The sequence below is a fragment of the Meriones unguiculatus genome, chromosome 18 (genome assembly GCF_030254825.1).
Source record: "Meriones unguiculatus strain TT.TT164.6M chromosome 18, Bangor_MerUng_6.1, whole genome shotgun sequence".
In the NCBI taxonomy this organism is placed as follows: domain Eukaryota; kingdom Metazoa; phylum Chordata; class Mammalia; order Rodentia; family Muridae; genus Meriones; species Meriones unguiculatus.
In genome coordinates this window covers 76,392,904-76,404,999 of record NC_083365.1, presented here as the reverse complement: position 1 = coordinate 76,404,999, position 12,096 = coordinate 76,392,904, and the positions used below count along the sequence as shown (strand labels likewise).

General features: G+C 39.1%; 2 protein-coding genes across 8 annotated transcripts in view; both read left to right on the top strand.

Annotated features, from left to right (window-relative positions):
• The window catches only part of C4bpa (complement component 4 binding protein alpha), a 45,933-nt gene extending 43,412 nt beyond the window's left edge, over positions 1–2,521 (top strand). For all 5 annotated transcript variants that reach the window (XM_060372021.1, XM_060372022.1, XM_060372020.1 and 2 more), the window contains 2 exons: positions 1,594–1,769; positions 2,110–2,521. In XM_060372021.1, coding sequence (XP_060228004.1) covers positions 1,594–1,769; positions 2,110–2,277 — 344 coding nt within the window. In that variant the 3' untranslated portion in view covers positions 2,278–2,521. The remainder of the gene's footprint in view (positions 1–1,593; positions 1,770–2,109) is intronic.
• Positions 2,522–2,666: 145 nt separating this feature from the next.
• The window catches only part of LOC110550320 (zona pellucida sperm-binding protein 3 receptor-like), a 47,419-nt gene continuing 37,989 nt past the window's right edge, over positions 2,667–12,096 (top strand). The window contains exons 1-2 of one of the 3 annotated variants that reach the window (XM_060372025.1): positions 2,667–11,076; positions 11,740–11,843. In XM_060372025.1, coding sequence (XP_060228008.1) covers positions 11,750–11,843 — 94 coding nt within the window. In that variant the 5' untranslated portion in view covers positions 2,667–11,076; positions 11,740–11,749. Of the gene's footprint in view, positions 11,844–12,096 lie in introns of all 3 variants that reach the window. The other 2 variants (XM_060372024.1, XM_060372023.1) reach the window with 2 other exon arrangements.

Below are 12,096 nucleotides of genomic sequence, written 5' to 3'. Positions count from 1 at the left end.
TTCTCAATTTTTGCTTTCTTTATTTCTTCTATTTCCATTTTTGGGTCTTGAACAGTTTTATTCATTTCCTTCAACTGTATGTTTTTCTTGACTTTCTTCAAGGGGTTTATTCATGTCCTCCAATTGTTTGTGTTTTCCTGAATTCCTCTGGGGAATTTACTCATTTCCTGTTTTTTTAACCTCTGTTTTGTTGGCATATTCAGGGCTTGTTGTAGGACGGCCAGGTGCCTCTGCTGACATATTGCCTTAGCTATTGCTGATTTTGTTCTCATACTGATCTCTAGGCATCTGCTTTAGAGTGATTGTAGGTCTGGGTAGAGATTTCTGAGTTTCTCTTTGTTGGATAGATGTATTGTTCCTTGGTTTCTGTTTCCTCTCTGGTCTTCTGGTCAGGGGTTGAGAAAAGTCTCCACTAGAGTTGGGAGCTGGGCTGCTGGCAGCAAGCACGGTCTCTGGTAGAGCAGGGAGTCTTCAGCTCAGTTGGGGGATGGTCTACAGCAATTGGGAGGGTTCAGGACTGGGGATAGGGTGGGTAGACAGGCAGGCATGTAGCCTACCTGGACTTTTAGCTGTCTGTGTGGTCTCTGATAGAGTGGGGAGTCTCTTCCCCAGTTGGAAGCTGTGGCAAGGCGGCTAGTAGGATGCTGGAATTGGGGAAAGGGTGGGAGGGTGCCTAGATAGTGAGAGAGTAGGGGGTTTTGGCAGGTGGGCAGCCTACCCTGACTTCTCACAGTCTGTGTGATCTTTGGTAGAGCCAAGTTTATCTATTTGCAATAATAAACAGATGATGTTCCACACAAAACCACAAAACTATACCCAACATCACTTCCCTCTACCTTTTTCTCCCAGTCTTAAGTATCAACCTTCTTGAGGCAGCTTATATTCTCAGTTTCCTATATATGTTTTCAGAAATATTCTAGAGCCAAACATTTTATGATTACTCCCATTGACGTGTACAAAATTTTTAACAAAACTTGTTCTGGCATCAGTGTTGGATAACTGTTGGGATAACCTCAAACATTAGAGCCACAGATTTTGCTATCAGAACTTCTGCCAGGGTACCATCCACCATGATGTAGATGATATGTGCTGAGAAAACCCAGTGCCAGTTAGTTATAGGGAACAGGAGGAGTCAGGATTAGGTCTAATTTTATGTTAACATAATATTAATATAACTATATTCATAGTAATCATAATATACTTGACACAGAAAAATATCAGAGCTTTATTATTGGAATCTCAAAGAACTATTTATGGTCAGAGTTAATGTGTCAAGAGAGAATCTGGGGTCATATACACTTTTACAAATATCCTATCATGGACAGTTTCTTACCTTCTTTGTATCTGAATTTTCTCTTCATAAGATAGCAAAACAATAGACTCACTTAGCAGGAGTATCTTGAAACTTAAGTCAAAGTCATATTGTATACGTAGTCTGTCACAAATGCTCAGCAAAAATGCTCATCAATATTTTGCTAAGAAATTGAGTGGAAAGCAGAAGCTGCACACAAGTTCAGTTCATTCTTTTTACTGTAGACTGTCATCATGTCTTCTGCCCCAGACTGCAATTATCTAAACATGTTTGCATTACAGCTCTATGCCCGAAACCAGAGATAAGAAATGGAATGCTGTCTTCCAATAAAGAACAGTATATTGAATCTGAAAATGTCACCATCCAGTGTTACTCTGGCTTTGCCATGCTAGGTTCCCAAAACATCACTTGTTCAGAGAATGGAACCTGGTACCCAGAGGTGCCCAAATGTGAGCAGGTAAGTGACACAAATCAAGAAGTTCTGTGCCATCAAACACTAAACTAATTTTTTTTCCAGCCAATAGTACTGACTTCTGGATTGTTGCAGATCATTTCTAAGTTATTCAGAAAACCTGCTTTTTTTTTTTTTTTTTTCTCGAAGTCATTTGGTGAGTTGGCACAGAAAACATTTTTCTGCTTTCATTTGAGGACATGAAATCCCACAAAGAGTGAGATTCCATGGACCTAGGAAAACTGCCTCCTGTTTCTCTAGGCCATGTAATGATATACTGTTGCTCTTATTTCTTGATGATCAGCGGAAGCCACTCACTGCTATCCCAAACCTACATCTCTTTCAGGAGGCCCTTAAATACTGTGAGCACGTGTTCACAGGCAAGAAAATCATGCAATGTCTGCCAAATTCAAATGAGGTGAAGATGGCCCTGGAGGTATACAAGCTGTCCCTGGATATTGAACTGTTAAAGCTACAGATAGAGAAGGCAAAACAGACTACCCTGGAGTTATGACTACGTTTTCTCAAGGAAGAAGAACTCATTGGCTTTCGGACTTCAGTGCCAAACAGAATCCCGTAAAGAATGGGATTAAATCACTTGCATTTAGCAGCTTTTGTCACCTTGACATCAATGTTCATGGTAAAAAATATCTGCTTAGAATAATTCATTAAAGCATAATGTCTTAAGTTTATGAAACAATTAACCATTTTGTGGCTCATAAAATTTCCAAATAGAACATAGTTTTTTTCAATTAAAATTCAAATTTTCTCTTGTTTTCATTTACTACTATATAAAATTAATAATACATTTAATTAAAAGTATGAGGTGCAAAATTCACTTCAGTTCACTCTTACCATTGTGTCCCAGGACTGCCCCACAGTCTCACATGTTCACATCATCCAGGCTCTTAGAGTTCAGAGTAACTGTCAACACTCCCCACGCTCCCCCATACACAGCCAGTGCAATCTAGGCTAGTCACTGAAGTATACCAAAACTGTGAACAGTGCCTCTCTTATTCAGGCTGCACGTCAGCCATCGCCCTCCATGAAGGGGATTTGTGTGTTCTCTCTCACCTTACTCTAGCCCCAGAGAAGGAAGTTCAGACTGATGGCTATGAAGACCACATCAGCCATCTGCTTATTCTCAAGGCTTCCATCTGGTCATCATTTTCCTTAATATTGAAATACCATGGCTGGAGCCACTCTCCCAGCACCTGAGGAGAAAACCTCTGTCACTACGTTTGAGTTCTCTGGGGTACCACGTTATATTATTTCCAGGCACCAGCTCTTGCCACCTTGAGTCTCCGTCATTCTTGTCTCAGTGCCTCCTGTTGTCTCTTCGCATAGGACCCTGTAGGAAACTTTAGACTTTTCACTTACTTTCCCCAAACATACTGCAAGGAGGCCCTGGCACACAGCATATTTTCACAGGGCCTTCGGTGAGACAGATGGGCCTGAACTGTGAGTGTGGCACAGCGGCTTGGAAAGCTCCTGTCTGCCATTATAAAAGCTATTGCCCAATACTAACAACTGCCTTGGATTGCTTTCTTGGATGTCTGTCTTCAGTTTTCCCCAGATGCAAGCATGTGTGGCAGCTGATTTATGTGGAAGGTGGTCCTGAAAAGCACTGAGAGAAGATGGTAGTCAGACAGCTCCCAGGGGCCCCGCCGTGACCACAGCTCTCTAAGGACAGATGGAACATGACGCTGAGCTAGCCTCCTCCAATGAGGGCCTGTGCACCCACTAGACAGCAAAGCATACTGCACAGAAGGGGAGCCCTGTCATGGCACTGTCTGTGGTGTGCTACAGGGGAGGCCGAGGACATGGAGCCGCGCTCGGAGGCTTGCATAGAGCACCTGTTCTGTATGGTCACATCAGTCGACAGGTTGTAATTTTGCCACTCTCCCGATGCAGCTGTCGTCAGTCCTGTCAGGGCTCTGGGTTATTCATGCATTCTATTGTCCATGACACAATGCCCTGCCCAGTTTTCAGTCAGCTCTCCCTACAAACTGGCATATACCGATACCACTGTTACAGTCTCACAAATCAAATATGTGCTGAACCCACCTGAAAAACTACTTAATTAAAATTTATTAATAATTCAACAATCCACCGTACACATTTGATTCCCACCATACAACACGGACCTTTAATTGATTTCTTTGATGTAATAACTGAAAAGCATTGTCTCTAAAACTCATGTGATTCTTTGTAAAAATGTATAGAGTGCTCCCAAGGATTTACTTAAAAATAGAAAATCAGCCAGTGGATGTTTCTCCTGGGAGGCTGGCCACAGTCAAGCCTGGGAGAGAGGAAGGGCCAGAGTAGTGAGGATAGAGGGGGTTGTTTGTATGACAGGGTCACATGGCATATCCTGCCTTATTTTAGGTATCTTTAGCTTGTGAGATTATTCTTGTGTGTAGTTTTGTTCCTCTTGCTGTTTTTTATTCTGTTATTTCCTCATGTGGAATACTACTATTTATCTTTTTCTTTTATTTTTTAATAGTTATTTATTTAAATGCTCTGTGTACACCTACATGCCAGAAGAGGGCATTGGATCCCAATATACATGGTTGTGAGCCACCATGTGGTTGCAGGAATTGAACTCAGGACCTCAGGAAGAGCAGATGGTGCTCGTAACTATCTCTCCAACCCCATTTTCATTCAGGAAGGAATTTAAAGTTGTTTTAGGTGTTTGGTCATTCCACGACTACAAATACTGCCTCATGTCTTGGTGAATATGTTGACTGTAACATGTGTGCATTTAATTTTCATAGATTTTGGTTTTTAATTTTTATTTCGTTTTTAATTTTATGTGCATTAGTGTGAAGATGTCAGATCCCTCGGAATTGGTGTTACAGACCATTGTGAGCTGCCATGTGGGTGCTGGGAATTGAACCCGGGTCCTTTAAAAGAGCAGGCGGTGCTCTTAACCACTGAGCCACCTCTCCAGCCTCCATAGATAGATTTTCAAACATGGGTTTACATGTTGGCTGTGCCATGTAAAAGCTGTATTTAAAAAGTTGTTTGTTGCTCGATTCTCTGGGAAAATGGCAAGAATGAAAACAGTTTCTAGGAGAACAAGCAAGTTAATCTTGAGCACATCAATTATATATAGACAAAACCAATGGCTGGTATAAAAACAAAAGTATAAATAAGAACGGGTAGAAACAGTCCTCAATATTTATGAGTAATTTCTTGACAATATTGCTTTGCTCAAAATGCCTCAGAACATTTTTTTTATTTTTTATTGTCCTAGCATTCAGAACATTTAATTTTTAGATTTTACTTTATTATTTTATGTGCATGAGTGTTTTGTTTGAATATATATCTATGCACCCATGTACATGCCCAATGCCTGAGGGATCAAAATGGTACCAAACCTTTAGGACCTGGAGTTACAGACAGTTGTAACCACATGGTGCCCCCACATGGGTGCTGATAATTGAACCCAGGTCCTCTAGAAGAGCAGCCAATGACTTAACTGCTGAACCAAGGCACCAACCCCCTAAATTTTATCATAGTTATGTGTTTTACAAAAGAGAATGAGTTGGTGTTATTATATTATGTGTCATATCAAGATTTTTGGAATATAGAGTGTTGATAGATAAAGCCTGGGCCTTTAGGTATGCATGTGTGAATGTAGGTGGCATAGGAAAATATTTTTATTACTCTGTAATATTGTAGGATTAAAATCCATAGCCTGAATCACTGCTTGTGAGGTCAGATTCAATGTAGGGACTGTTTTAGGTTGTTTAAATTATAAGAACTAATCAGTTTAGCATGTTCTGAGCTAGAGCTGGCAGAATGGCTGTAATTTTCATTCTTCAACAAAAAAGGTGAAGACCACAGGACAAGAAAATCTTCTATACCCGGTTATCTGGCTTCTGACTTCACTCATTACTACATAAAGCTTTTCTGCAGTGCCACAGTAGGTTGGGATTTGGTTCAAATTCATTAGACACTAATCGACCACGTGAACAAAGTTCCCCAAAAGACATTAACATTCTATGAAGGCTGATGAGAATTGCAGAGATTATGGAGAGAGAGGTTGGGTTACTGCAGGCCCTGAGTCTGGCTCTAAGAGATTGGGGGAGGTATCTTTAGCTCCCTTAATAGCTGTTCCTTCCTCACTTTTGTATTTCACCTAGCATTCTTGTGATAATTGTGCAAAACTGTTTGGGTACGTTAATTCAGCAGATCACTGAATTTCATCAACCTAGGAGATAAGACTATCCTCAGACAGCATCGAAGGCCCGTGGCAGAGGCTCCCCGCTTTGCTTTAACCCACTGATGTTTCTAGCAATATGTCTGAAAAGTGTTGATTTGTGATTTTCTTAGTGCCATTACTATAAAACTTTCATGAAACTATGGCCACATGGAAACATGAAATTTGGGAAACCTTGATTTTGTGTTCCTTGGCCATGGTCTACCTAGCTCCAGAATAAGTCTTACTGCCTTTGACGAAAGATCTGGGTTTTTCTTCATTCACAGTGTTTATAGATTACTCTTATACATCCTCTTGTATAGTCCATATCAGTTCTATATTACTTATAATAAATGCAAGATGTAAATAGTATGAAATTCTTTTTGGGTGGTGTTATTTAGAGAATAATATTTAAGATAGTTTGTACATGTTCAATGCAGCTACAACCACTGTGTTCCTGCCTAGACAATCCGCCGGTCTATCACTGGCATCTGTAGAGTCCACAAATGAGACAACTGCATTGTGGGTACATCAGTAGAAATATCTTCCTAGATGTCTCTCATAGGCGGCAAGAGAAGAACAAACACTAGTACAGTTTATCACATTTGAAGATGAGCTGAGTGTTAGGGCTGCAGTTCATCATCTACAAGAATAATGATCCATCTGTGTCTACTTGAACTTGTCCCCACTTGACCAGCCAAACACTAACAATGTCACTGGAACTTCAGAACTTTAAGGCAAATGTTCTGCTCAGATCTTGAGTAGAACATTTGCCTGAAAGGAAAGAATGTTACAGTGATTCTGTTCCAGGGAGGGACAAGGAATGTCAGTGACCAAAGACACTTCATTCTGGGGGGGAGGGGAACCAAGGCAACGCAAGAGTCTTCCTATGTCTTATTCAGATACCTGCAGGTCAGTCATTATTAAACACTCTGACTACCTTGGGGGAAAGGCTAGAATTTTACCACTTCGAGGAGTACAGCTTTGGGGAACTAGTAATGCCTAACAAGTAAATAAGTTGCATAGTGTATTAGAAATGTATGGCACCATTTTTCTGATTGTGATGTACAAATGTGTTGGTTTGTTACTCCCTGTATGTGTGAGTAAAAATGGCAAATGATATTAGTTACCCAGTGAGGTGAACGGGCTGTGAAGTGGGACACAGGAAGCCCACACTCCGCACAGGAAGGCCTGGAGGTGGCACCACCGCCAGGTTTCTCTCTTTGGAGACTCCATCACTGGCCAAAAACCTTTGAGAGGGAGATAAGTAATAAGAGGACACCTGTCACCCTCTATGCTATCTCTCAAGAGAAAGTTTAGTCATTCCTGTGTCTTCTGTTCCTCACTTTTCCAGAATTAGCATTGTGCCCCTGCTTCTAAAAACAAAAGACCTTTAACCTAACCATAAAGCCAGACCATAAAACTTCCACAAGAAGATACAAGAGTGAATCTTTAATTCCTGCGTAGGCAGAAGTTTCTTATGTATGACATGAAAAACACAGGCAACAACAAAAAGGGAAAAGTTGGACTACATTAAAATAAAAAAAACTACTTCTGTGCTTAGGATGATACTTAGAAAGCTGGGCATGGTGGCAGACACCTGTAATTTGAGCACTTGGGAAGTAGAGGCTAGAAGACCAGACATTTAAGGACACTTTGGGCTACTGGGACCTCAGAGGGATAGCTTTTCTCCATAAATAAAGGAAAGGTGAATAAATAATTCTCACTGGTTAACAATAAGAGATGGTGAATTGAGTTAAAAATAAAGTTATTTGAATGCACATCTCTCCAAAGGCCTGATTTACACGAACTGTAAACAAGTGTGTGAACGTATCCTCAGTGTCACTTTTCATTAGGGAAATTTGAATCAAACTCACAGTGAGACACCATGATCACAGAAACAGGGATATTGTATCTCCAACAACAACAACAAGAAAAACAGCAAGCACAAGCTTTGAGGGAAAATGTCAAGCAATTAGAATCTTCATTGGTGTGAATATAAAGTAATGTAGTAACTTTGGAAAGCAGTTTGCTGACACTAAGAGTGTTGACACAGTCGCTGTCTGTCTCAGAAGTCCCTTGCCTAGCTATATATGCCCTAGAAAAAAATGAAAAGGAAATGTCTCCACAGAAAAATGTACACAAATGTTCATGGCAACATTGTTTATAATATAGGTGATCTCTAACATGGTAGATTGATGTATAATTTTCAGATCATATTATTTCCAGATATGCATGCTATAGAAACAATACTTTGAGTTTTGAAGTTTGGTCTTTTCTTGGGTTAGCAATATACAGTACAATGACCTCTTAGAATGCTGAGCAGTGATGGGAACTTTCAGCTCCCACTGTGGGAGTGGGAAGGTAAATGATAGTCTGTAATGAACTGTGCTACCAGTGGGGTCTTGGGATGTTGTATGGTTTTGATCCCGTATCAACTACAAAATGCTCCCTCTTTGTGATATTTTTAAGATTTCATTACAAGGTAGGGTTTGTAGTAGATACATTTGTCTGAGTGTAGCCATATATAAGTGTTCCGAGTATGTTCGGGATAGAGTAGGCTAAGGAAGCCATGCTGTTTGGTGGGGTATGAGGGTTAATATTGATGGATAAACTTGACAGGATCTGGAACCCCTAGGAAATAAGCCTTTAAGCACACCCATGTGGGATTCTCTAGATTAGACTAGACACTGGCCCTACCTTTAAGGGATTCTCTAGATCAGAGGAGCCTCTAGTCAAATCTGTGATGAATTATCTAGATTAGGTTAGTCTCTGGCATCCATTCCTGAAAAAGATTATCTAGATTAGGTTAATTCAGGTCAGAAGACTCAAGAAGGGTGGCACCATTCTTTGGGCTGGGGCCCCTCACTAATAACAGGAGAGAGCCAGCAGAGCACAAGAAGCCACTGCTCTCTCCTTCCTAACTGTGTACACAACTCGGCTACTTTTCTGAAGCTCTCACTGCTAGCATTTCCCTACAGGACAGACTGCACTCTCAATCTTCAAGGTAAAATCAATCCTCACTCCTTTACTTTGCTGCTGTAGAGTGTGTTATCACAGAAATGGGGAAAATAAACTGATACAGTAGGTTAGATATATTAAATACACTTTTCATGCATGATATAGTTTCAGTTGGACAATGGGCCATCAAAGAACATTTTTAGTTTAATATATCAACAACACACATGTCCATCAGTTAAAGTTGAACAAAATAAGGACTGGTGACTTATGCAGTGGTATTACTCAGCCATGAAAAGTAATTAACAAGGGTGCACATTTCAGTATAGATTAATTAAAAAATTATACACTAAGTAAAATAAAAAGTCAGTCACAATAGGACATGCATTGCCTCACACTGAGTACATGAAATATCTAAAACAGGGAAATATGCAGACACAGAATGCAGCTGGTGGTTGCTAGTTTTGGGGAAGAGAGAAAGGAAATGCTTATTAATGAGGATGTGGTTTTGGAGGATGTGATAAAATGACTTGAAATTCAGTGAAATATGAATCCTCACAGAGATGTACACTTTAAGTGGACATGCTATCCTCAATATTCACACACGGAAAGGAATATGACTGAATAAGACTTAACAATTGAACACAGTGGTCTTTGAACAATTTATACATGTCAGACAAGTGGGAGTGCATGAATTCCTTCAAGGAGACAGTGGAAGGTGAGGGATAAGACTGAATGAATGGGAGCCTGTATATCAGCTCTGCATATAAACTGGCTCTTACAACGACCACCTGACACCAGAACAAGAGCCTCTGGTACCAAATCTATTGGGTGTTTCTTTGCACTGGAGCATACAAAATTAAAGCATCCTAGTGTTGTGACCATTCATTATTATATGTTAAATCACTAGAATGATGTTTTGATTTCTAAGAGTTTAGGTTTTGGCATAGTCATTCTAATCTCAATTATGTTACCATCTTCCAAAAACATTTTGTAACATAAAAATATATTTCCATGTTCTAAGTATTATGCCAAGTCATTTTAAAAGGTTATTAGGGGCTGGAGAGACGGCTCAGAGGTTAAGAGCACTGCTTGCTCTTCCAGAGGACTTGAGTTCAATTCCCAGAAACCACATGGTGGCTCACAACCATCCATAACGAGATATGGTGCCCTCTTCTGGTATGCAGGCAGAACAGGACACTAACTAACTAACTAAAACTACTCTTTAAAAATATGTTAGTGTTATATTCTCTTGAAAATTCTGACAGACAAAATTCTAGGTTTAATCTATATAGATATACAGATAGATAGATAGATAGATAGATAGATAGATAGATAGATAGATAGATAGATCTAGAGAGATAGAGATAGAGATAGAGAGATAAAGATAAGATAGAGAGATAGAGATAGAATAGTCAATTTTAGAAATACATTTCCTCCTTGTTGCTATGTTATTTTATTTGTATCCCACAGATTCTGGTATATTGTGTTCTTATTTTCATTTGAGTCTAAGAATTTTTAATTTTCACCCTAATTTCTCTAATGACCTATTGACAACTTAATACTATATTGGCCTGTTTCCGTGAGTTCATTTACTTTCTTTCTCACGATGTTCAGATTTTTTTTTTTTTTTTTGCAGTGTGACAAGATAGTATATAATAATTCGTTTTCGTTTTCTTGCATGTGTTAAGCCTAGTTTACTGACCTAAAGCATGTTCTATGTTAGAGAATATTTCATAGGCTGCTGAGAATAATGTATGTCCTGTGGCTGGTAGTAGAATATTTTGGAGATGCCTATTAAATCCCTGTTGTCTATAATGTTATTTAACTCTGATGTTCTTCAGGGTTTGTTGTATAGATATCTATTAGTGAAAATAGTATTAAATCATCGATAACATTATGTGAGGCTGATCTGTGCTTATATATCAGACAGTTTTTGTTTTATTAAACTGGGTGTGTTGATGCTCACTGAACATTTGTTTTAAATAAACCTCTGTTACCTCTCTTTTTCTCTCTTTCTCTTTCTCTCTCTCTGATACTACCTTGTAAACACATGCCATCATGATCTTAGGAAAGCACAGAAATCATAACACTCAAAAACAACACAAAGGTGGCTCTCCATTCACTGAGGACAAACTTTTAATCTTGGTACTGAAAATTCAATTCAATCCACTTCTAACTTCCCTTAACATTAACTGTGCTATTTGGAAAAAGACAGTCAGCAATGGGCTATATCCTACTTTTGCAACAGTGAGGATTTACAATTTATGTTGGTCTTTTAACCAATATCTTCTATTAAGATTCTCCTGAACTAATCGAAGTGATTACTACAGTTTCCTAGAGATGACTTTTATTTCTGTTATTGCAATTTTTAACTTTGATTTTCACTTTTAATATAACTATATTAAATTTAATTTAATAAATGTAGACATTAAATTAATATAAATTAAAGTGGCTTTAACATAAAGCCACTTCAGATTTGACGGCAACACTTACCATATAAGAAACTACTTCTTGAAGGCTCACTCATATCCCTCCATGGGGAATCAACTGGTTTTCAGAGTAAGTTTCTGCAGTACATTATGCCAATAGAAGTTACCACATGCTGTAAATATTTGCATTTAGCATAATTTCGTATACACTCAGTTATAATCTCCTTGAAGATAGTTCCTATGTTACTTCTAGTGCTTGATGACAAGCATAAGACCAATGCTTATTGAATCTTCCTGGTAGAAACATATTGGGAAGATATCAGGTCATGTGCCCTCCAGGAGCTTCACACACACTCACCACGAGCTCCACCTTTCACAGAAAAGGGACAATGACAGCCTGGTCCTTCCTTGAGCTGTGGAAAACTTCTCATTCAACTCTGCTCCAAATGACTTTGGTCACTGTTCTGATGGTTCCTGTTCTTGGTAAGTAATGGGCGGGGCAGCAAGCCATATGTCACCACAGCACAAGTCCATCACTCACCAGCTTTAAGCAATGTCTAGTGGGTATCTATTTTTACACTGTATAAATATTAGATGGCCTGGTATTTCAGAAATTTTCTATACTTCTAACTAAAAATGGTTTTGTAGCTGCTTTTGATTATATTTGAGAATTTCCTCTGTAGGGATGTACAAATAATCTAAATTCAAAGCAACTATGACCATGAATAAATATGTG